Below are 25,435 nucleotides of genomic sequence, written 5' to 3'. Positions count from 1 at the left end.
ATTATATTAATAAAAGAAATTAACAACAAAATATGGGTTTAACAAAACAATATTTGGCCTATCGGGCCATCGATAGTTTTAATATCGTGGCCAGTGGTCGTTCCAATGTGAATTTTGTAATTTACAATAAAATCGAGGGCAGGTATGTGGTCTCTGCGGCAGCAGAAAATGTGATTCTGTGGGATTTAAGGTAAGTTTGAATGGAATATAGTAATAATTCCAACAAATAAATAATTATTTTAATACTTCTCTTTTTCTTCCTCTTAGGTTGGGTGAACGGGTACTTACACTAAGACGTGATAAACAAGAAGTAACTGCTTTGCGAGTCTCACCCGATCGCCTTCACGTTGCTGTGGGCTATAATGATGGTGTTGTGGAAATATTCGATTTGACAAATCCCCACAATTCGGTGTGCTCGTTGGCCTTGCATAAAAGTGCCATATCCATTTTGCGTTACGACGAGCAGGGTATACGTTTGGTGTGCGGTAGTTTAGATTGTGAAATGACCGTTGTCGATGTTGTGGAACAGGCTGGTCGTCAACGTTTAATTGGCCATAATGCTCCCGTCACTGATGCCCATTTTATGGAACGTTTCAATGAGCAGAGTATCGTGGTGAGCTGTTCCAAGGATACACAAATTAAATTTTGGAATTTGGAAACACAATTTTGTTTTAAAACCATTGTGGACAATCGCACCGAGGTGTGGGCATTGGCTTTTGTCAAAGACTTGATGGTGGCTGGCAGTGGGGAATCGACGCTGAATGTTTATCGCATTAAGCCTAGAGATACGACACAAGTGGATCAACCAATTGAGGCTGCTGTGGAGGGTCTGTCCATAGATGATGACGATACAATTAGTCCCATATCGGTGGCCAATTGTGGTGTCATACAAAGAGCCGGTAAAGGTAGATGTGTCAATCTGGTGGCTGATGCTTCGGAAAGGGTAATCTCATGTCATGGTACAAATGATTTAATTGAAAACTTTTACATTTGCACCGAAGACGAGGCCAAGAAAAGATTGGTCAAACGTTTGAAAAAAGCCAAGAAATCTTCCGATGAAACAGAAAACGATGCCGATTTAAGCAAAGATCTTAGCTTATCGGATGAGATAAAACGTTTGGAAAGCATCAAGGTTAAACAGAAGATAAAATCCATTGATATTTTGCTTGGTGCCAAAGATGAACTGAGAGTTCTGGTCAGTTTGGCCAACAACACCCTACATTTGTACAGCCAAGAGGCGAGTTTTAAGAAACAAGCCTCAGCCAAGGAGGAGACTGTAAAACTACTGAGATCCATCAACCGTCAAGGCCATCATTCTGAGGTACGTAGCGTTTGCTTCAGTTCCGATTCTTTGGCCATTGGTTCAGGATCGGCGGAATCGTTTAAATTTTGGAATCGTGATTCAATGCAATGTTTGCGCACCGTACCGGCTGATTATGTTTTGTGTTCTACCTTTGTGCCGGGTGATAGATATATGTTGTTGGGTTTGAAATCGGGTAAACTTTTAATCGTTGATGTCGGCTCGGCAGATGTTGTTGAAGAGATTCCAGCCCATGACAGTGAATTGTGGTCCATTGCCTTGTTGCCCGATCAAAAAGGTTGTGTTACCGGCAGCAGTGATTCGACGGTGAAGATTTGGACATTCGAACTGATTGATAATCCTGAAGATGCCAAGGCTATGGAAGAAGATGATGGGGAGGAAAATTTACAAAGATTGAAACACGGCAAGGTCTTATCGCTGTTACACAAAAACACCTTGAAGTTGGAAGAGACAGTGTTATGTGTCCGAGTCAGTCCTGATATGAAATATTTGGCTGTGGGCCTTCTCGATTCAACGGTGAAAATATTCTTTTTGGATACCTTCAAATTCTATTTATCGCTATATGGCCACAAATTACCGGTACTGTGTATGGATATTTCCTATGATTCCTCCTTGATTGCCACCGGCTCCTCAGATCGTAATGTCAAGATATGGGGTCTGGATTTCGGTGATTGCCATCGGTCACTCTTTGCTCATGATGATTCCGTTATGGGTCTACAATTTATACCCAATACCCATATGTTCTTCACATGTGGCAAGGATGGCAAAATCAAACAATGGGATGCTGACACCTTTGATAAAATCATCACCCTGCCAGGACACATTGGAGAGGCCTATAGTTTGGCTGTAAGTCCTAATGGTCGGTTTTTGGTCTCATGTGGCTCGGATCGCTGCCTGCGTTTATTTGAACGTACCAATGAACCCATTGTTTTACAAGATATTCAAGAAGAGGAACGCGAAGAAATGGAAAATCAACAATTGGCCACTGGAGAAGATCACGCGGTACCCCTGCTACCCGGTTTAAAGTTGGCATCTCGTAAAACGGTGGGTTCTGAAAAGGCTGCCGAATCTATTTTAGAATGTCTGGAAATTTGTCAAAAATATGAAGCCGAAGAAGATGAGAAACCCGAGCTACATCCCTTAATGCGTGCCTTAAATGTTACAAATCCCCAAGATTTCATATTAGTCACACTGGCCAGAATCAGGGCATCCGATTTAGAGGAAGCTCTACTGCTGTTACCGTTCTCAAATGTGTGCGAACTGTTGGAAAAATTACCTGCCGTATTGGAAAAACGTTCCGATGAAATTGAACTGCTGACGAAGGTGGTGTTGTTCCTCTTCAAGGTCCACATGAAACCCATAACCGGGGCGAAGCATATGAAACCTCTACTGGAGCAGCTAATCAGGGCTCTGAAAAAAGATGTTAGCTCCCTGAGAGATGTTATTGGCTTAAATCTACACAGTTTGGCATTGATCCAACACGACATTGAGGAGCGTGAAGGTGTTGAGCTATTCCGTGAGGCGACACAGGAACGTAAAAAACGTGACAAGAAGCGACGTGAGGGAATTAAGCGACAACTCATACACATGGCCTAGACGAATAGTTTACCTTGTTTGTTAGTTTTTAATATTAAATAAATAAAACATATAATGTAGTGTTTTTAATACATTTATTAAACAAAAAGAAATACCGGATTTTTTTAAGATGGTCGGAACTTATTTATGGAATCGGAAATTATCAAATAATTTGTTTTACTCTTTAATTGGAAGAGCCTTAATTCCGTGGATTTAATTACAAATACCTGCCTTTGGATAGGCTGGCATCTGATTAGCATTTTGATGGGTGCAACCTATAAAAGAAAGAGGAATCAGTGGATTTTCTTGTTTTTTTCCTGTAGAAGAAAATCGGAAGCCCTTAGGCCTATTTATTTTCCGAGAACCTTGTGTCTTATAGTTTTTCATAGAAAAAATCCGAGACCCTTGGGTTTCATATTTTTTCTATAGAACATAAATTAGTAAGACCCTTGGGTCTTAATTTTTATATGTGTACTTTTTCTGATCAAGCGAGCATTTCTAGTAACACTAACCTCCACATCTTGAAAATATGCCCGGCGGACGATAACTCAACTTCTGTATGGTACACTTTTCTATGGGTCCCGATGGTTTGATATAATTCGAGGCATTAGCCCATGGCAGCGGTTCCTTGGCTGGCAAACAATTTGGTATATAACTCAGTTTATATGTGGTGCATTTCTCCATTGGCCCCTCCGGTGGGCAGACACCAGGTCTTGGCCTAATTGGCGATGGGCGACGATATTCACAAACATTCAGAGGCATATAGGATAATTTGTTGATTGTGCATTTCTCCACCTGGCCTATGGCACGACCAATAGCCTGTAGGGGTTTAATGGGCATGCGGCGACATAACGGCTTACAGACAAAATCATGTTTTTGTGTGGTCATAAAATACATGGGACCCCATGGTTTAACACAATTCTCTTTGGGTCGGATGGGCGTGGTACGTTCCGCATAGCAGTTGGGTTGATAGGATAGCTTTTGTACAGTGCATTTTTCCATTGGCCCCTTGGGCATTTCCAGGCCGTTTATGGGTAATATTGGAGCGGGGCGGCAGCAACGACCATCCGCCCCAATGTAACTTAATTTGTAAACCGTATTGCCATCATTAGTCTCCGTGCCCAAGGCCTTTAGGCCATTTATGGGTAATATGGGGGCCATACGGGATATCTGACAATTTGGTATATAACTCAGGTTGTAGGTGGTGCAAAGATTTTCATATTTTGGTGGTGCACAACGTTGCCTCTCCGCCCAAGGCATGGGCTCCTTGGGTGGTATACACAACGGCATGTAGCTAAGTTTTTGTATGGTACATTGTTCTCCGGGACCCGTGGGTCGTACATAATTGTAGGTCTGCAAAATTGGTTTGGGTGGTGGATGTTTACAAACATCCACCGGCATATAGGATAATTTATTCACGGTACATTTCTCGAGGGGATCACAATTTTTATATATACCCGGACAGGGTCTAATCGGTTGTCGGCGACAGAAGCCCTTCGGTACAAAATCATGTTTCTGCGAAGACACCGCATAAATTGGCCCCTGAAAACGTAAACCATTCTCTTTGGGACGAATTGGTTCACTACGTTGGACATTACAATGCGGCATGTAGGATAACTTTTGTACAGTACATTTTTCCAAAGGTTCCTTGATGGTGGTGATGTTATTACATGGTCGAATGGGCTGAGGCCTATAACATTCGGCACCACAATTTTGCACATACGATCGTTTATAAATTGTATCCGTTTCCATGGGAGCATTTGATCGCAACATGCTTGGATGGGGTCGTATAGGTTGGGTACGTGGTGGCTGCTGATAACAACAACTGGAATAATCACCACAATCACAACGGCAGTTGGCACAATCGGCTGGTGGTGGTGGACATGGTGTAAATTCTCCAGGTACTTGACATGGATCACAATAATCACCACAGGCCGCCTGGTCGTCCATGGGCACCTCACACATAACTTGACTAATGGTGGGGGAGAGGGGTAATAATTGATGGAATAATTTTAGGATAGGTTTCAGTCAAAATTCACTTACCCTTGTTGCATTTTTGTAATTTATTCGGAATTCAGAAGGGGATTTCTATTTTAGGGAAAAAATGTTCTTTGAAGAAAATTTTGATTTTCGGAAGACAACACAACACAATTGAACACAAAATAATCAGAAAACTGTTATAAGACATTGAATGCCAAAAATGTAGTTTTTTTTTTTAAATTGATAAAAACTACAAGGCATATTTTGTTAGATTCGGAGAAAAACAAAAATAATACGTCCGAACAAAATATTCTGTAGAAAATGTTCTAGTGTATAAGCTGCCTATGAGCTGTTAATAGAAAAAAAAACAAATAAAAACATTACCGCCTAAACAAATATTTGTAATATTGAATTTAAGATGGTTTATCCTTGTGGAATTTGCAATTCTGAAACCACAGGAACCAGGTGTCTATTATGCAGATCATGTGATGTGTGGTTTCATGCTGATTGTGAGAATGTCTCCAAAGCTGTTTTCAACATGCTTGATAAAAACCGCAATCTTGCTTACACATGCGTGGGATGCATGGAAAGTCCCCCAGATAATTCCGACAAATCATTCAAGACTGAAGTCAGAAATCAATTTTCTACTCTTCAAGAGTCGTTTCGTATTTTTGCAAATGATATAAAAAAGGAACAAGGAGAGATTCGGAAGAGCTTAGAGACTATGGCTGCGGAATTTCGTGCTGAGATTTCAAATAGTATGCAAGAAATCAGAGTTGAAGTAAATAATTGCCGAGATCTGATTAAGTCAAATGAGATGTCTAACAACAATGCAATTTTTGAGCTAGAACTTCAGAATCACATTTTGCAGCACCGGATAAATAGAACGGATGTAATTTTAACTGGACTGCCCGACAATATCGAAAAGCTGAAAGATATGGCCACATTTTTATGTGCTTTTCTTAAAGTAGATGTGGTTCCTGATGACATCTGTAATGTTTTGTATATTCGAAGACGGCATTCAATTTTACTCAAATTTAACAATATTGGAAAAAGAGACGAAGTTATGTCGGCTTACTTCAAAAACAAATCGCTCAAAGTATCTGATATTATTGGTGGATCTAATGATCAGAGAGTGTACCTTAATGACAACTATTCCAGCCTAGCCACTAAACTATTTAAGTCCTGCTCTAAGCTGAAGAGGGAATCCAAAATATCTGCTTTCAGTATTATAAACAGAGAACAACTTAGTGCTAAAATCGTTATGTTAAATAATGATGTAAAGAAGTTGAATTTTAAAGAATTTGCAAATGTTTTCAAAATTAATTCAGAATTCATAATTTAAAATATTCATTTTTTTACTTTATACATTTTATGATATTTACACCTTATTTTTGTTATAACTTTTCAATCAGGTGGTAGAATTATGTAGTTAATTTGAATTGAAAATGAAATTCTATTTTTTATATTATATTAAAATTGTTATTAATTTTTGGCTCCCCCACAAGTATGAATATAGTAATAACTATAATGACCCATAATTTGAATCTTGGACCTATAGTCAGCGACAATAGATTTTTGAAAAATATGTCATCAAATTTTATAAATAATTTGAATGTTGGACACATAAATGCTCAGAGCATATGTCCATCAAATTCAGGTATCAAACTTGAGGAGTTTAAAAACACTATTTATGATTCCGGTCTGGATATTGTAGGTGTTTCGGAAACTTGGTTAAAGCCACATATATATTCAAGCTCTTTAATGGTTCCTAATTACAAATTAATTAGAAGTGATCGAATCTGCACTGATAGACATTCCCATCGTGGTGGTGGTGTTTGTTTATATGTCTCTACAAATTTACGATTCAAAGTTATATTTCGTAGTTTGCAGTATGGTATCTGTGAATCTCTTTTCATAGAAGTTTTTGGCAAGCAATCGTCTGTGATTGTAGGGGTGGTGTATTTGCCAAATGGTTCGGTGGATATTTTTGAAAATCACCATTCCGACATCTTTGATAGATTTTCCAATATAATTATAATGGGTGATTTTAATTATAATCTATTCAATCCTTTAAAATCACAAAATTCTCGGGCTATTACTTCTAGATGTGGTCTTTATCCTATCCATAACAGTTTGCCTACACATGTCCATTTGCAAAATAATAGCACATCATTAATAGACTATTTTCTGGTTAGTAAACCGCAATGCGTTGCTTATAAAGCTCAAGTTCAATTTCCTTTTTTCTCCTCTCATCACAGCTTTATTCTTATCTCTGTTGATTTTCTACCTATTCTTCGCAATGATTGGATTGATGTTAAAAATTACAATAGTATTAGACTTGAAGATATTGAGACTCATATTAATTATAATGAACTTCGTTCGATCTTTCTTTCGGAAGATATTGATTTACAATTGTCGCAATTAACTAACGTCGTAAATGTTGCTCATAATTATGTTCCAACATCAAGAATCCGAAAAAATTTTAATGACAGTTTGTGGATAAACTCCTCCAAGATACGTCAAGCTAGAAAAGATAGAGATGCAGCATATAGTCAATACCTAAGTTTTTGTACCAATGATAATTGGAAAAAATATTGTCGCTTGAGAAACAGAGCTAAAGCTATTATCAGAAAGGTTCGCGCTGAATTTGGTCGCAAACAGTTTTCTAACCTTAGCAATGCTCAAATGTGGAAAAAAATTCGTTCATTGGGATGTGTTGATCGAGATAATAATGATATTTGTGAATGTGATGTTGAGCAGATTGCTAATACATTTTTAAGTAACATGAATCCTAGAGATGATCACGATTTCAATTTTGATACCTTTTCCGATAATGAAAATTCCTTCTCTTTCAAAAATATAAGCATTACTGATCTAATACTGGCTATTAGTTCTATTAAATCCGATTCCGCAGGTTATGATGCTATCCCAATTAAGTTTATAAAAATCATTTATCCTATCATTGCCCCTTATCTATTACACTTGATAAACTCAATACTCACTACATCCAAATATCCTTTAGCCTGGAAACTAGGACGCGTTGTTCCAATACCAAAAGATGGCAACCATGACTTAAACAATATTAGACCTATTACCATACTGCCAGCTATGTCTAAAATCCTTGAAAATATAATGAAAAAACAAATATTTGAACATATTCAAAAATATTCTCTTCTTAGTCCCTATCAGTTTGCGTTTCGTTACAATCATAACACAACATCTGCATTATTAGCTATAACTGACTCTGTTAGGAAACAGTTAAATGACCATGTAAATTGCACTATGGTTTCACTTGATCTGACTAAAGCCTTTGACTGCATAAACCATCATATTTTAACGATAACTTTAATTTTTCTAAAACTGCTAGTAAGCTTATTTTCTCTTATTTGTCAGACCGTAGCCAATATGTCACAGTGAATGGAGTTTGCTCTTCTTTTGGATTGGTCACATCTGGTGTACCTCAAGGATCGGTACTGGGTCCAATACTTTTTATTATTTATATTAATGATATTATAACAGCCATGAAGAATCAAATTTGTCAACCTTTTGTTTATGCTGATGATATATTTTTATTATTCAATTCTAACACTTCAGAAACCTCTATAAATTCTCACCTTTATAATATTTTTAAAATAACAGAGGATAATAAACTTAAAGTCAATCCTGCAAAAACTAAGGCAATAAGTTTTAATAATAGAAGTTGTGACCTTTCCTATCCAAATATTTTTCTTAATGGTGTAGAAGTGGTATTTGTTGATTCCATCAAGTGTCTTGGTATTGTACTCGACCATAATTTGAACTTTGACAAGCATATAACTACTCTTTCTAACAGGACTTGTCTTACTTTAAGAAGACTTTATTGCCTAAAGTCATATACTCCTAGAGTAGTTAGAAAGCGTATGGCATATTCATTACTCATGAGTCTGATTAATTATGGTATTGAGGTTTACACAGGTACTTGGTGTTATAATATTGATAAATTGGAAAGAATTTTTCGTAAAATTATCCGATATGTATATTCTTTAAAAATAAATGATCATGTAGGAGCTCTGGAATTTACACATGAGTTTTTAGGCTGTAATTTCAGAGATTACATTAAGCAACGAGTTATATTGCATTTTTACAAAATCATGAAGTCGCAGCAACCTAAGTTGTTAGTGGATAATTTTTGTTTTATTCATTCTACGAGAAATGTTCAAATTAATATTCCACTTATACGTTCCTCTTTATATGAACACTCTTATATAGTTCGTGTTCATCGCATTTGGAACTATCTTCCTAATCATTTAAAACTTTTCGCATATGCTTATGCTTCATTTAAGCAGAAACTTAAAGATTGGTTTAATTGACTCATAAATATTGTTGCTGACTGATATAGGGAGTTCTTTACTAATTCTTGCACTATTCATATGGCTGGGGGGCCATTCACATTTCACATTCATATTTAGATTTTTGATATAATTTTTATTTTATTGAAGTGTACTAATTTGCATAGATATTATCTTACAATACATGTATAATAGGCTTAGAAAGCTTTCTTTGTATTGATATTGAATTAAATAATAAAAAAAAAAAAAGTACAAAAATATATTTTTTAAATCCACGTCTATTTAAGACCGCTACAAATTAGGCACCCATGCTTCAGATCCATATAATAGCACGGGTAGTATCAGCGTCTTGTAGAGTGTGAGTTTGGTCTGGCGGGAGGTGGCCTTGCTTTTGAGTTGTTTGTTCAGACCATAGTAGCACCGGTTGGCCACCACTATCCTTCTACGAATTTCAAAACTTATGTCAGTAGTTTTATGTATGGCGGTACCAAGGTATATAAAATCTTTAACTACCTCGAAGCTGTAGTTCTCAAGCTCCACAGTTGGTCCGAGTCTACTGGACGTCTTGCGAGTTGATACCATCAGCTTTGTTTCTAGCCATTTAGTGCCAGACCCACTTTGGCAGACTCCTTCTCAATTTGTTCAAAGGTGGCTGTTACCGCTCGCAATGTTCGACCCATTATATCGATGTCATCTCGAGTAGGCGAGTAAAATGTGTTGTTTGGTTTACAGTGTGCCATTTCTGTTCACTTTTGCCTCTCGTATGACCTTGTCCAGCAGGATGTTAAAAATATCACAAGACAAACTGTCACTTTGTCTAAATCCTCGTTTGGTATTAAAGGGCTCCGAGAGGTACTTTCCGACTTTAACTGCTGATCTTGTTTCCTGTTAAAGTTATCCTGCATAGCCGAATTAATTTTGCAGGAATGCCAAACGCAGACATGGCTTTAAACACCTCTGAACGGATAGGGCTGTCGAATGCGGCTTTATTGTCGACGAATGGGTGGTATGTGTCGATGTGTTTTTCGTGGGTTGTTTTTCCAGGATTTGGCGCAGAGTGAAAATCTGGTCAATGGTGGATTTGCCAGGTCTGAAGCCGCATTGGTATGGTCCAATAATATCACTGACAATTGCCTTCAGTCGTTCACTCAGTTTGCTGGATAACACTTTATATGCGAGGGGAAGGAGACTTATTCCTCTATAGTTGGCACATATCGTCTTATCTCCTTTTTGTGCACGGGACACAGGATGCTGAGGTTCCAATCATGAATTTTTCTAGCCAAATTGTACTAATCAGCTGGCGCATGTTCCTTACCAGCATCCATCGGCAGCTGCTGCTTTATTATTCTTCAGCCGATTGATTGCTATTCTGACCTCATCTTAACTAGGTGGTACACACTCTATACCGTCATCTATTATTGGTTCTGGGGTATCCTCTTCACCGCCAAAATGCTCCTTCAAGATCCTCAGCACGCTATCTGTATCTGTCACCAGGTTTCCTTTATTATCTCTACAGGAGGATTTTGTAGAATTTGTGGACTTCATTCTGACTCCTGTGCATCTCGATTTGCTCACGCCTACGTTTTTCTTGTTCTTTCTTTTTTTTTTCTGAAAATACGTTTCTCATTTCTCCTTTTCTTCCGATAGTTCTCCATCGCATTACGTGTTGCTACTGTCCGCAGGGTTGCCCTATACTAGTCCTGTTCAACCATGGGAACTGGTGCCCTTGCATACATGTATAAAAAAATTCGTTCTCTTTTAGTAAGTCATTTCATATGGCGGTTTCTCATTTGTTCTCTGAGAATTTTTTCGTTGCACACCTCTACCCTATAAGCTGCGTTTTTCATATCAGTAGCATTACGACATTCCTGATCGTACCATGGATTTCTGGATGGTGGTCTTTGGTACCCAAGTGTTGCTTTTGCTGCAGTTTGTAGGGTGTAAGCAATTCTCTGCCACTGTGTTTCTATATTATTATCGGGTCAAGGGGTGCTTTCGTCAATCAGTTGGGTAAGTTGAGCGGAGTAGGCTTCTGCTATCTGTTGTGTTTGCAGCTTTTCGACGTCGAGTTTCCACGTTACATTAGATCGCACCTTTGCTGCTACATTAAGACGGGTGCGAACCTTGGCTGCCACAAGGTAATGGTCCGAATCGATATTCGCTCCCCGGATCGATCGGACGTCTAAAACACTGGATGAATGCCTTCCGCCTATCACAACATGATCGGGAGAAATCCAAGTGGCCTTATGTATATCGAGATGCTTGAATCTGGTTCTGCAAACTACCATGTTTTTTGCTGCCGCGAAGTCAATCAACCGCATGCCGTTGTCGGATGTTTCTTCATGGAGGCTGAATTTTCCGACGGTGGGACCAAAAATATTTTCCCTTCCGATTTTTTACTTTAAAATCTACTAGCAGAATTTTAATTTCATGGCCAGGGCAACGATCATATGCTGTTTCTATGCGCTTGTAAAATATGTCTTTGGTCTGTTTGTCTTCATCTTCGGTCGGAGCATGGGCGCAAATTAGACTGATGTAAAAGAACTTCGCTTTTATACGGATTATAGCAATTCGCTATGAATATGGAGAATATGGAGACGAGGTCTTTTATTCTCCTGTTAACCATAAATCCGCAGCCAAATGTCATGTCTCGTTTCATGGCAGGGCGTAATTGCCTGATTTACTTACGCCCATCCCTTTCCATCGCATTTCATGTAAGGCAATAATATCGGCTTTGTACTTCTTGAGTATATCCGCCAAAGCGAACACTGCCCCTGTTCTGTACAACGTGCGCACATTCCAAGTGCAGATTCGCAGATCGTGGTCCTTTATACGTTTGCGGGGGTCGTCAACATTAGGGGGGTTTGGTTTTCTTTTTCTTTGCTTTTTCATAGTAGGTTGGGTTTTCCGAGAGTGGGCAACTAACCCGACGCCTCAACCCATTTTTTATAGTTCTTATGGGTGAACTCGCGGCACATATTAGCTCACTATTTCATCGGGTGATGAGAATACCTACATGACTATACTAAAAAAAATAATAAATTAAACAAAACAAGGAAACCATCAATTCGGCCCGTCTGAATTGGTTTTATAAAGGGAAAATTTCAATCCAGCCTGGCTGAATTAGGTTTTCTACAAGAAAACTTCCATTCAGTTTGGCTGAATTAGGTTTTCTATAGGAAACCATCAATTCAGCCTGGCTGAATTAGGTTTTCTATAGGAAATAATGTCTTAAAAGACTATTTCCCTAACTTCCGTTTCGGAATATTACTACAAATATGACTAATGATGACCGCCCGCTCAATTTCCGAATTTCATTCATAAAAAATTGAATGACCAGAATATTTTTTAAAAATCCACGCATATGGAAAGAAATATTTTTTATTTAAATCACGGCTATTGAAAAAATGTTTTTTAAAATTGAGATTTCCAAAAAATATCTATTTTTTGTAATCCACGACTATTGAAAGCCTCTAAGAAAATATTTTTAGAAATGCATGCCTATTGAAAGCCCCTAAAAATATATTTTTTAAAAATATGTTATTAATTAAAAATTCCATTTTATTGGCGCTCGCTTTCAGTTTTTATTTAAATTTGTTTCTGATATATATTTTTTTTACAAAAGATGTGTGCCTTTGTTTTCTATATGTTGTTGACCTACATGACTATACTAAAAAAATAAATTAAACAAAAAATGAAAGGAACACATTTATAACGTATGGAAATGACAAAAAAATATATGTACCTATATATAAAAACAAAATTGAAAATAAAGAAAACTTATTAACTAAATAAATATGTGTGTAAATATTTTTTATAATGAAAATGAGAAAGAGAAACAACAAAAAAACTTGTTAGTTGTATAGTTGTTTATTTTATTGAGTTTTTTGCCTTTCAGGATAAATTTCATTTTTTAAATATATATTTTTTGTTTTTATACTAATAATATTAATATTATTTAAGAGAAGTTGTTCAGTTGTTTATTTCCCAATAATATATATTTTTGGAATTTTTATGGGGTGTATTATATGGGTCTGTTGTTGCTGTTGTATTTCTTGTTGAATAATATATTTGCTTTGTTTTTTTTTCTATTTCTAAAAAGTTTACACTGCTTTATATATTTTTTGTAATTTGTTTTACTGCTTGCTGCTGATATTTTTGTATATTTAATTTAATTTAAATTTATTTATTATTTTTTTATTATGTAGAGAGTACGTTTGCTGTCTGTTGTTGTTGTCTTCTTTAAAATAATGTTGTTTTTTTTTTGCATATGGTATTTGATTTATTTCTTGATGTTCCAAACGATTTATTTGTTAAGACACCTTCTTTTCGTTAAATCCTTAATAAGGTTGATTTGAAAATACACAAAATAAATCGTGCTCTTTCTCTTTTGACGACTCTCCTCCAGTGGTTGTTGGTAAACTACTTCTCTTTCTCTGTGATCAATTTCTGATACACTTCCTTTTGTAATTTTGTTTCGCTTTATTATTTTCTCCTGAATGTAATCCTCAATTTCCTATTATTTTGTCTTCTTATTCTCTTTCTGTTGTTGTTGATCGTGTTTTCTCTATTATTTCGCTTCTTCTTCTCCTTCGTCTGTTTGATTTATATTCTCACGCTTCGGTTTAGCTGTTAATCAGATATTGTCCACAGAGTCAGCATCGTCATCTGAACTGATTTCATCACCAAATTCAATATCCTCATCGAAACCGTCCTCAACAAAGGTAACTGTGTCGTTGATACGCACAGATTCGGGGAATTCACCGTACGATTTCAAATTTCTAGCTTCATCCGAGGTGTATTTGAGAATCACATCAGCCTTCGAGTCTTGATAGTCACGCAAACCGACAAGAATGATATCGCCTTGGTTGATCCAGACCTGAAGAGAAAAAAAGGAAATACAGGAGACGGTTAATGGAAATGAAGTCAAAAATGTCAGGATATGACGTTTAGTGGTTTAGTTATCCATTTGTCATCTTTTTTTCCAAAACATTTTTTATGGGTTATTTCGATTGTTTAGCGTGATCTCATTATCACCTCTTCGTCCTAAATTTTACGCATTATGATCTTTAATTACTTTCCGAATACGTAAGCAAAGAAGACGCAAGCATACTATTTGCAAGATAAACACAAAGATTTGTCTTTTGAAATTGCGTCACTATCAGTTCTGGGAAAAAAGATAACGACCACAACTGTTCAGGAATCCAGACCTGCCTTAATAAATTGCTTTAACTGCTTAGAAATGCAATATGTGGTTACATTTTTGAGAAATTTTGAATTCAGCCCGGCTGAATTAGGTTAGGTTGAATTAGATTTTCTATAGGAAACCATCAATTCAGCCCGGCTGAATTAGGTTTTCTATAGGAAACCATCAATACAGCCCGGCTGAATTAGGTTTTCTATAGGAAATCATCCATTCAGCCCGGCTGAATTAGTTTTTCTATAGGAAATCATCAATTCCGCCCGGTTTTCTCTAGGAAAACTTCAATTCAGCATGGCTGAATTATGTTTTCTATAGGAAACCATCAATCCAGCCCGGCTGGATTAGGTTTCGCATTGGAAATCATCAATTCAGCCTGGCTGAATTAGGTTTTCTATAGGAAAACTTCAATTCAGCCCGGCTGAATTAGGTTTTCTGTAGGAAAACCTCACTGCAACTTGGCTGAAAACCAATTATTGTGGCAATACAAGATGTGGTAATTTTTTGAGTTTTCAATAGGAAACCATCGATTCAGCCTGGCTGAATTAGGGTTTCTATAGAAAACGATCAATTCAGCCCGGCTGAATTAGGGTTTCTATAGGAAAACTTCAATTCAGCCTGGCTGAATGAGGTTTTCTATAGGAAAACTTCAATTCAGCCTGGCTGAATGAGGTTTTCTATAGGAAAACTTCAATTCACCCTGGCTGAATGAGGTTTTCTATAGGAAAACTTCAATTCAGCCTGGCTGAATGAGGTTTTCTATAGGAAAACTTCAATTCAGCCTGGCTGAATGAGGTTTTCTATAGGAAAACTTTAATTCAGCCCGGCTGAATTAGGTTTTCTATATAAAAACCATCAATTCAGCCCTGCTGAATGAGTTTTTCTATAGGAAACCATCAATTCAGCCCGGCTGAATTAGGGTTTCTATAGGAAACCATCAATACAGCCCGGCTGAATTAGGTTTTCTATATAAAAACCATCAATTCAGCCCTGCTGAATTAGTTTTTCTATAGGAAACCATCAATTCAGCCCTGCTGAATTAGGTTTTCAATAGGAAAACTTGAATTCAGCCCAGCTGAATTAGGTTTTCTATAGGAAAACTTGAATTCAGCCCAGCTGAATTAGGTTTTCTATAGGAAAACTCGAATTCAGCCCAGCTGAATTAGGTTTTCTATAGGAAAACTTGAATTCAGTCCAGCTGAATTAGGTTTTCTGTAGGAAACCATCAATTCAGACCGGATGAATTAGATTTTCCATGGGAAAAATTCAATTCAGCTTGGCTGAATTAGGTTTTCTAATGGGAAAACTTCAATTTTGTCCCCCATTGACTTATTGAGAATATCTCCTGCCAGCTAAGCAGATGGGAAATAATGTCTTAAAAGACTATTCCCCTTAACTTCCGTTCCGGAATATTACTACAAATATGACTAACGATGACCGCGCGCTCAATTTCCGAATTTCATTCATAAATAAATTGAATGAGTAGTAGGTGTAGAGCTAAGTAGCCAGAAAAGCAACCTGCCAATGGTGGATATGACTATTAAAATCCCTAAAAATACCAATGATATGATATAATATTAAAAAAAAAAAAAAAAAACAATTGGTTGTCGTATGCCCGGCCAACTGATATCGAAAAAAATGGTAAAAAGAAAAATTATGATTTGTCGGTTGGTGGTATTAGTCGTCTATAAAAATTCTTGGTAAATTGGGGGGTATGACGTGTGCCACATGGCTGACTGGCTGGCGTTTAGCATAGGAAAAAATTATTGAAATAAATATTTATTAAAAAAAAGAAAACAATAACAACAAAACTAAAAGGTTATAAATAAAATAAATAGCGAATTTTGGAATTATTTTTGTTATATATGACACACTTATTCAAGTTTTAACAATCGAAACCACCATCTAACCCTTGCTCTTGAGAATCTTGATAAAATTTAATTATTGACAGATGATCATAGCAGAACAAAAAATTAGATAAGATCTGAATATTATATATTTTTTTAGTAGTAGTAATAAAAATACCTGCAAACTGCGATAAGCAAAATTTATTTCAAGTGAAAAATTCTTTGCCATAGAGAAGGTACTTCCCAAAAATAAAACATAAAATATAAATTAATACACTTTGTTAAAAAAAACCTGAGGGAGAGGGTAGGTAGGGTAGGAGTATAACATTGTCTACTAGAGTTCAATACAATATTTGTTCACTTGAGTCATGTAAATGGTATTTTTTATTTTTGAAATTAATCAAAGTGTGGCTGACAGAACCCACACCACCATAAAAGGTAGGCAAAGGCCGATATATGTGTTTTTAGGGGGTTTGTAAACTTCAGGGGTGTTGTGAGAAAATAATCACGGAATTTCTCTACAAATTTGTTGAGGGGGCATAAACGATGATTGTGTGTTTTGGCGCTCTAACAGGGGCGAGAATTTTGATAAGAAAAAGAAAATTTGCTATTGGCCAAAACTTATCGGGCTTTCTTCGTGTTTTGGAGAGAGGGAGAGCAATTTTTGCCAATTTCTTATAAATATGCCCTTGCCTTAAATACGCTAAGTTCATTTAACATTTAAAAGCCTTTGCTAAAAGATCGTGAGAAAAAAAGAAAACAGAGAAAAACGTTTACACCTCGCGCCGTGGTGATTTATTTCAAATCAAATTTTATGAGATTTAAAAGTTTATTTCAAAACGGATTTATTAACGTGTACGACGTGTTTAAACGTCATCGTAGAAGAGGGGATGATCATGTCTGGTTCGCTGAATTATGTCTATGTGTTATTGCTCACAACTCTACTGCCCACAATGTTGGTCCTGGCTAACAACAATCAAATGCCGTTTGGAGCGGCGCGCAGCAGCAAACTGATGGCGGTTGGTGGTGCTCCCAGTTTGACACGAAGTCTATCCCGGCAAACATCAAGGAATAGCCGCTGTTCACCCTATGGATTTTTAAATAACAATCAGGCTGCAAATTTAGCTGTTAGCAATTTGCAAGCCCAATCGGCCAGATGGAGTAAAAAATTCTTGGCCAAACGTGAAGCCGAACCCCACTCAGCACCCTATGTGGTGTCCATACAACTGCTAACACCCGACGATGGTTTGGTCCACTATTGTGCAGGCACCATCATCAATGAACACTGGATACTGACGGCAGCCCATTGCCTTAGCAATCCTCAATTGGTGGCAAATTCTGTGGTGGTCGCCGGCTGTCATGACATTCATTCGCGCGATGAAAGTCCCAATGTACAGCTGCGCCACATTGATTATTATGTAAGGCACGAACTCTATCTTGGTGGGGTTAATCCCTATGACATAGCCCTAATTTATACCAAGGAACCATTGAATTTTGACAAATATGTGCAACCGGTAAATTTGCCCCAACAAGATGCCCAGCCGGAGGGTTATGGTACCCTCTATGGATGGGGTAATGTCTCGATGACAATTGTACCCCAGTATCCGCATAAATTGCAAAAGGCAAATATGCCAATTTTGGATATGGAATTGTGTGAACAGGTGTTGGCCTCTTCGGGTATGCAGTTACATGATACAAATTTGTGTACCGGTCCGCTGACGGGTGGTGTCAGTATTTGTACCGCCGATTCGGGTGGTCCTCTGATACAAGATGAAGTCATTGATGTCTATGGTAATACCAGGCCCACAATTATTGGTATTGTTTCGTGGGGTAAAATGCCATGTGGCCAAAAGAATGCGCCATCGGTGTTTGTGCGGGTGTCGGCCTTTACCGATTGGATTGAACAAATTATTACAACAACAACACAATTTGAGTAAAAAATGGAAAGATGTGTAAAAAAATAGAAATTAAGAAAAAACTCAAGTTCCTAAAAACCAAAAGAAAAAATAACCAAGAAACCTCAAAAGACTCTCATCAACTAACAAAATTTTAAAACTCGAATTGTGTTTTAGTTTTAATTACTGTTTAAATTATTAAATATAGTTAATATTTTTAATTAATTCAATCTCATAGTTATTAAGCTAATATATTGTGTAATTATTAATTAAGTAAAAAAATCTCCAAGAAAAAAAACCATCATGAACAAAAAATAAACTAAAGAATTTTGTCTAGAAATAAAAAAAATTGTCTTGCTTATCTTTTTTTTTTAAATCACATTGGATGGTGAAATTCTCTAATAAGAATTACTCATAGCCCACCAAACGCCACCAACCAAGTGTTATGGAAAAGATTTCCACATTCTAAAGAAGCAACAACAAAAGTTGGTAGCGGGGAAACGAGTTACCATAACGCCGTACAAAGTCTGCTGACAAACATGAATTGATAGATTTGCTTATCAGATTGTAGTTACCAGCCGGTCCGTCAGTCAAAAATTTTACTAACATAATTTATAGATATCGTTAAGAAGCGAATGAGCGAGATAGAGAAAAAATTGGAACAGATTTTTTGCCACACCATATATTAGCCGGAAAGTGTTACCAAGAAAAACAAAATGATCATAAAACGGCTTATGTTAAGAGATAAGGTTGCAACAAACGAATTTGTGGGCCAATAATTTTTATTAATTTTCAAAATTTATTTTTTGTGCATAATGTTTATTACGTTCAAAGGTTTTGAAGAGAATGAAAAACAAAAAATGAAATTCCTTTAAGTACACAAATCAAGGCCAAGCCAATTCGTTCTATTTCTTATCAAAATTATGGTCACAACACAATTCTGAAAACAGGTGTTTTTTATAGGAAAAACCCAATTGTCAAGTCATTTGATGAGCATCTTATGGGGGCGTGAAAAGCGTGTCAAAAAAATCAGATGGCACATGAGGCCATGAGTTGTCTTTTTAACGATTTCCAGAAATGCAAAGATTAGATAAGCTCTAATAGAGCAAAAACAACACAGACATAGTTTTGCAAAAAATATTTTATAATTTTGATTAACAATTTGCCGTTTAGTTAAATCAAGGTATGATTGGGTTATTATAAAGGAATTAACCTAGATTATTTGAAAATAAAAAACATTTTTTGGTTAATTTAAATTTTTGATGTTAAGACGATTACGAGACGTTGTAAAAATTTAAAAGTTCCTTTCAACGGAAGGCACGATTGCCGATCGCTGAAACATCCGAATCTTTAAACTCCAATGCAATTGGAAAGAGTACATATTTGGCTCTGGTATACATTGGGATTACTGACTTCGCTTGAAAACTAGCAAAGATGTACAATATCCCAGTTGTTCAAAAAATATCAATTGTCTGGATATATAGTTATATAACTAGTTACTTGATTGGATTTATCCTGGGACACAAAATTGATATATAGATTTATTTGTCCATTGAAAAAGTTGTTAACATTTGTAACCAGATTTGATAATGCAAAGGGTTTTGAGGTATCAAAACAAAACAGAACAATTGTTTTGTCATTTTGTTTAGACATTTTAGAAATTTTCATTTTAAAAGCAAAAATCGAATAGAAATGTGTTTTCCGCAAAAATATAATTTCAATATTCAAATAAAATACAGATGATAAATCGGAGGTAAGTTTTTTGTAACACAATATATACCAATGTAATCCTTCCAGGCTTCATTTCCAACAAATTCACAGATTGACAATTTTCAAATTAAATATATTCCTAAAGGAGTATTGACATGCCTTCTGTGAACATTTAATAAATACACGAAGAGGTGTCGCTCCATAGAGGTCCTCAACGCATCACGAAATGCTCAAGGGGTATACTGCCGATTTTCTATAGGTAAGTTTTCTATAACATAAAAACTTTATGTAGGACTTCTAACTTCAACTGTTTCTATCGTCTAATCGTCTTTTTCAGATAAATCTATTTAGCCAGGGAGACATATTTGCAAAGCCCCCGCCGACAAAAGTGAACTAGTGACTTTCAGATGGATCAAACAATATATATGTATACAATACTATGTTATAACAAATATTTTTGTACAGAATAAATTGTAATTTTTCAAACTGTTATACATCGAATTTTCTATACATAAGTAACTAGTCAAATATACAACAATTTTTTACTACCGAAATGACTGTATACTGGTAACGCAGGCAGGGGACAATTGACTTCCCCAATGACATACCCATGTTAAATTCACCAGTCTAGGGCATGAAGAGGTAACTAGTGGTAGTTACAGGTAATTAGTAAAATAATCAGTTCATAACCAGTTACTCGAACTACTGGGATGATATGGTGCACCAATTACATACAATCGAATGAAGCTATACATGGGAGCTACTATATTTAAATCTGAACCGATTCCAACGAAACTTCGTATACATAAATTTGGACCAAATACAGAACATTGTGCAAAATTTGTGACTTTTTAGTGCTCCATTTACATAAAATTGGACGAAACTATATATGGGACCTATATCTAAATCTGAACCGATTTCAAAAAAACTTCGCATACATCAATCTGGATCTAATTCAGTAGTCTGTGCAAAATTTTGTCTCAATCGGACCAATATTGGCAGAATGGTGCTCCCTTTACATAAGAGCGGAAGAAACTATATCTCAATCTGAACCGATTTTAACAAAACTTGGAATACGTCAATCTAGACCTAATTCAGTACTCTGTGCGAAATTTTGTCTCAATAGGACCAATATTGGGAGTTTGGTGCATCATTTACTTAAAATCGGACGAAACTATTTCAATTTCAATAGGGTTCGTCTTTGGGACAAATTAGTGACATGTGTAAAGTTTCAATCAAACTGATCATAAATGCGACCTGTACTTTGTTTACAAAAATACATAAACGGACGCACATGCATAAATCGACTTAGAAAGTGATTCTATGCATATTCTCAAAAGTAACCATGGTTCAATCTCGATTCCTTTTGCCTGCTATAAACACATGCACAAAGACATAATACCCTGTACCACAGCTCATACGATAGCTATATTGGTCAAGAATAACGTGTTAACATTTTGATACGATTGGATCAATAGTTTTTGAGTTATCGCGCCCGCCATTCATAAAAACACTGTCGCTTGACGATGACACAATAAATCGGCTATATCTTCAAGAATTGTAGAGATTTTCACTTTAAATGTTATTGAAACATTATCAAATCGGAAGTTCCATTAGCTTGATATCGGATTAACAAATTATTGAGATTTTGGATTAACAAATTATAAAAATTTTAACCCTTTGTCAGATGGACATATGTAAATCGACTCCAAATTGTCTGAAACGTTTTGGACCAAAAAAAAACTTTGGGTCAAATTCAATATTTCGGTGAGGCACATGAAGGGTATGTCGAAACACTTTTATTGAAAATGTATCGTAAGTTCTTTACCCAGATAGATTCTGGAATGTCAAATTGCAACCATTTCGTAATGCCAAAATGTAGTAACATCGATTGGAAAATCCACCTAGGATGAAAAAACAAGAGGACCAAAGCTCGACTAAATGACTTGATTGTCGATCATTAATTTTTTAAAGCCCTCTCTATATTTGCGTATATATTTTAACGACCTACTTAAGGTCAATGATCGTGGATTTTTATAATAATTTAAAAAGGCCCTTATTGGGGTTTTTACACCATTTTTTCAAGAAATGATCGTGATTCTCTCTTTGGGTCAATTGTCAAGAACTTCTTATAGAATTTGTAAAGACCCATTTTATGTCAATAGTATTGGACTTTTAAATTAATTCTAATTTTTTTCATTAGTAAAAAACCGTTAATTCTTAAAGGCCATCCTCAGGGCAATAATCTAAAAATTAATTAAAACTCATACACATATTTATACTACCATATCTTAAACATTTTCAGTTTTCACAATTGATTATGTTGGGTGTGAAAGGGTTAAAATAGTTTTCAAAATCCCTTAACAGGTGTTCATATTTAAATGTTTGTTTTTGAAGTCTAAAATCGAGGATTTCTTAAACATGTTTAAAGAACCGTTTCTTTCCAAAATATTTCTTAAATACATTTTTTGAGCTTGATTTTTTGTTAATCTAAATTTTTTATATATTTTTTGAATACGCATTTGTTTATCAAAACCTTTATATGTCATCGACTCCAGAGAAGAGCATCTGCTGTTGAAGTAACTGTTGTGAAAATAGAAAATAACGTAATTTCTTCACAGCAAGCACAATCTCTAGACATTGTAGATGTTAAAAAAACCGGATAGAAGAAAGAGATAAATTCATTTATGACAACACGTCTTAATATAGAATGCCAAAATAAGAGTGGATAAATGGAAAGATATTCCCAAGAAAATAAAAATTAGGTGCATATAGATAAATTTGGCTGTTTACAAAGTTTTAACAAACAACATCCATTATGAAGAATACACAGAAAAAATATTCATTGAATTCTATTTTTTACAAATTAGCAATAAACAAGTTTTAAAAAAGATAAACGTTTTAAAATTTGCAAAATGGTTTTAAATAATATTAGGTTGGGGAGAAAGAAATCCATTAAGTCGGTCGTCGGAAATGTCGATAAAATCGGAGAAATGATCGAAGTTGACCGGCAAGTTAGCAGTCGTAACATCGCCCAGGAGCTAATAATCGATCATAAAACTGTTTTAAACCATTTACACAAAGCTAGATTCAAAAAGAAGCTCGATGTTTGGGTGTCACGCCAATTAATAGAAAAAGTGGGATGGATCGAATTTCCATCTGCGAAGCCTTAGCCAAACGGAATGAGATAGACCCATTTCTTAAACGGGTGGTGACTAGGGATGAGAAATGGATCACATACGATAACCCTGCGTGAAAACGAACGTGGTCAAAGAGCGGTGAAGCATCTCAAACGGTGGTCAAACCAGGAATAACGGCCAGGAAGGTTCTGCTATGCCTTTGGTGCGATCTGAAGGGCATTATTTATTACGAGTTGCTTCCTATAGCCAAACGCTAAATTCTGATCTCTACTGTTAACAACTGGACCGTTTGAAAATATTAATTGACATACATAGCAAAATTTGGTGTCTAGGGAGGATTGTGAAAATCGACTACTAGAGTTTTTTGTAAATAGAGAGAGAATGACAACAAAACGGTACATTTTTGGCCCAAATCGGACACTCCGAAGCATGTTAAATAGTCCTATAGTTCATATAAAAATAATGGATTTCTTTTTCCCCAAATATTTGCTACGAAAGAGTTGTGTGTCCTAGACCTATGCCGGGATGTACTTGTTTATTCTGACCTAACCCACCTCCTAAGAAGTTGTTCTCTATCTCACCGTAAATTTGACATGGTGTGTCAAATATACCATGATAACTGAAATGTAAAAATAATAGTCTAATATATGCGGTATAAGCATGGTTAGGCCGTCATTATTAATCTCAAATTGGCGATACATCTATGAAATTTCTCTGAAAACCAAAAAATACCTACATATGTACGTTCAAACAAGGTCTAGTTATTGTAAATTTTTCGGTTCCAAATTTGTTATTCTGGGCCAACACACATGTCTTCTGCAGGATGTACCAGAAGAAATGGATCGCTATTAACCATTCCGATCCTATTGGTTATTCCTTTTGTGGCCACCAGCTACACAAATTTTCTGCCTAAAATCATTTACTCCAAAAGACACTGGGAATTTAAAACCGATATTTCGTCAAAGTGCATGTTTGATTGTGTTAATAACCTTAGGGCTGAGGGTATAAAGGTCAACTTTTGGAATTCTAATTTTCAAAATTGTCTGAGAAATACCCATTAAGTAATAAATGCATGAAATATCATATTTCCCAACTTTTAATCAATATGGTGAAATATTTCAATACGCAATCTTCTTTTTTTGTAAAATATGACGCCATTTGCATTGCTTGTCAAAATAAATTAAATGTGTTTAAAAGTCTACAATTGCAAACAGGGGCTTCTTTAAACAAACAAATATAGAAACTTGAATCTATTCTAATACTATAATGAATATTGGGAGTACTATATCATAATTATAAAATTATTCAATATAAAGATAAGATTACATTGTAAATATTAATGAGTTTCAGACGCAAAATCTGTAGGTTGAAAGGAGGGGAAAGTATTGAAAAAACATCCTTGATAATTAATGAATCACATCAACTTGAGGTTACAAACAAATTGACAATTGCAATGTGTGCTGTGCAGCAGGCAGGCAGCATCTATTTGTTGTTTGTTTACAACAAACATAATTGTCGCACACAGTAGTGTGGGGAAGGAACTCCTACATATTCCCTTGTGGCCTTGTTGGGTATCATCCAACAACAATGATGATGTTTACAAAGAAAATTTGTATCCCGATGTTAAAAAAAGTTAAATGAACTTGAAGGCAAATACAAAAATTGTATATGCGCGGCGCTATAATAATTCGCTACATGTAGTTGTCGCGGTCTGTCATCGAACACACACACTTATGCGCATACAATTTCATACACACTGTGTACGAGAAACACACTTGCAGCCAAACACACATACACACAAAATATCATCGTCGTTGTCGTCTTCGCCACACGTTCATATAAAAACATTTGCAAAAAAAATTGAAAATTTTCTATTATTCACTTTCATTTGAAATTGAAAAATGTTGGATGAACCCATCATATAAAGAAAAAATATTTTTATTTACCTTCTTTCTGAGTTTCCCCCGAATGTGACACAAACGTTTCACACCATCAAAGCACATTGCCTCCAAACGACCATTTCCCAACATTTTTGTTACTTGGGCATATTCCTGCTGGTCTTCTTTGAAAATCAATTCACGTTTCTCGAATTCATTTTCGTTCTTTCCACGGCGACGATTTTTACCACCTTTACCCTTGTTTTTCGGCATATTGCAACGGTTTGTCTGTTCTTAATTCGTATTCAAATTAATCTGTATGGAGAATTTTATGAATTGCAATTAGTTTTTCGCAATGAAATTAAATATTTTTGGGGAAATTTTACAAAATATCACTTACGAAAATAACTTGGCGAACTTTTTTTGTTCAGTTCAGACAGAAAAGAGAGTGTACGGGTAATTGATAATCGCTGAGCAGGTGATTACTTTTATACGCAAGTGAGAGTGAGTATAGGTGTTCAAAACAGAGTCAGCGCGCAAGACTTTTTTTATTGTGGGG

At 35.9% G+C, this 25,435-nt stretch overlaps 5 protein-coding genes across 5 annotated transcripts in view; 3 read left to right on the top strand and 2 right to left on the bottom strand.

Moving 5' to 3' along the window:
• The window catches only part of LOC133331362 (secernin-2), a 220,789-nt gene that overhangs the window by 15,465 nt on the left and 179,889 nt on the right, over positions 1-25,435 (top strand). The gene's annotated exons all lie outside the window — the stretch shown is intronic.
• On the top strand, positions 33-2,917 carry LOC133331368 (WD repeat-containing protein 3). Its single transcript, XM_061539766.1, has 2 exons — positions 33-190; positions 268-2,917. The coding sequence occupies exons 1-2, from the start codon at positions 33-35 to the stop codon at positions 2,915-2,917; spliced, it is 2,808 nt and encodes a 935-aa protein (XP_061395750.1).
• LOC133331367 (stabilizer of axonemal microtubules 1) lies at positions 3,404-4,950 on the bottom strand. Its single transcript, XM_061539765.1, has 2 exons — positions 4,940-4,950; positions 3,404-4,868 (listed from the first exon to the last, which is right to left on the bottom strand). Exons 1-2 carry the CDS (start codon positions 4,948-4,950, stop codon positions 3,404-3,406), a joined length of 1,476 nt encoding a protein of 491 aa, XP_061395749.1.
• Positions 13,818-25,208, bottom strand: LOC133331377 (eukaryotic translation initiation factor 1A, X-chromosomal). Its single transcript, XM_061539774.1, has 2 exons — positions 24,946-25,208; positions 13,818-14,086 (listed from the first exon to the last, which is right to left on the bottom strand). Exons 1-2 carry the CDS (start codon positions 25,147-25,149, stop codon positions 13,844-13,846), a joined length of 447 nt encoding a protein of 148 aa, XP_061395758.1. The 5' UTR covers positions 25,150-25,208; the 3' UTR covers positions 13,818-13,843.
• On the top strand, positions 17,151-18,199 carry LOC133331351 (lectizyme). The gene has a single exon (XM_061539748.1). The coding sequence runs from the start codon at positions 17,151-17,153 to the stop codon at positions 18,189-18,191; it is 1,041 nt and encodes a 346-aa protein (XP_061395732.1). The 3' UTR covers positions 18,192-18,199.

This window comes from Musca vetustissima, unplaced genomic scaffold, assembly GCF_032173495.1.
Source record: "Musca vetustissima isolate MV318-11 ecotype Yass unplaced genomic scaffold, APGP_CSIRO_Mvet_v1 utg4927, whole genome shotgun sequence".
NCBI lineage: Eukaryota > Metazoa > Arthropoda > Insecta > Diptera > Muscidae > Musca > Musca vetustissima.
Note: the sequence above shows the minus strand (reverse complement) of the source record. Positions and strands in the feature narration are given on the sequence as shown.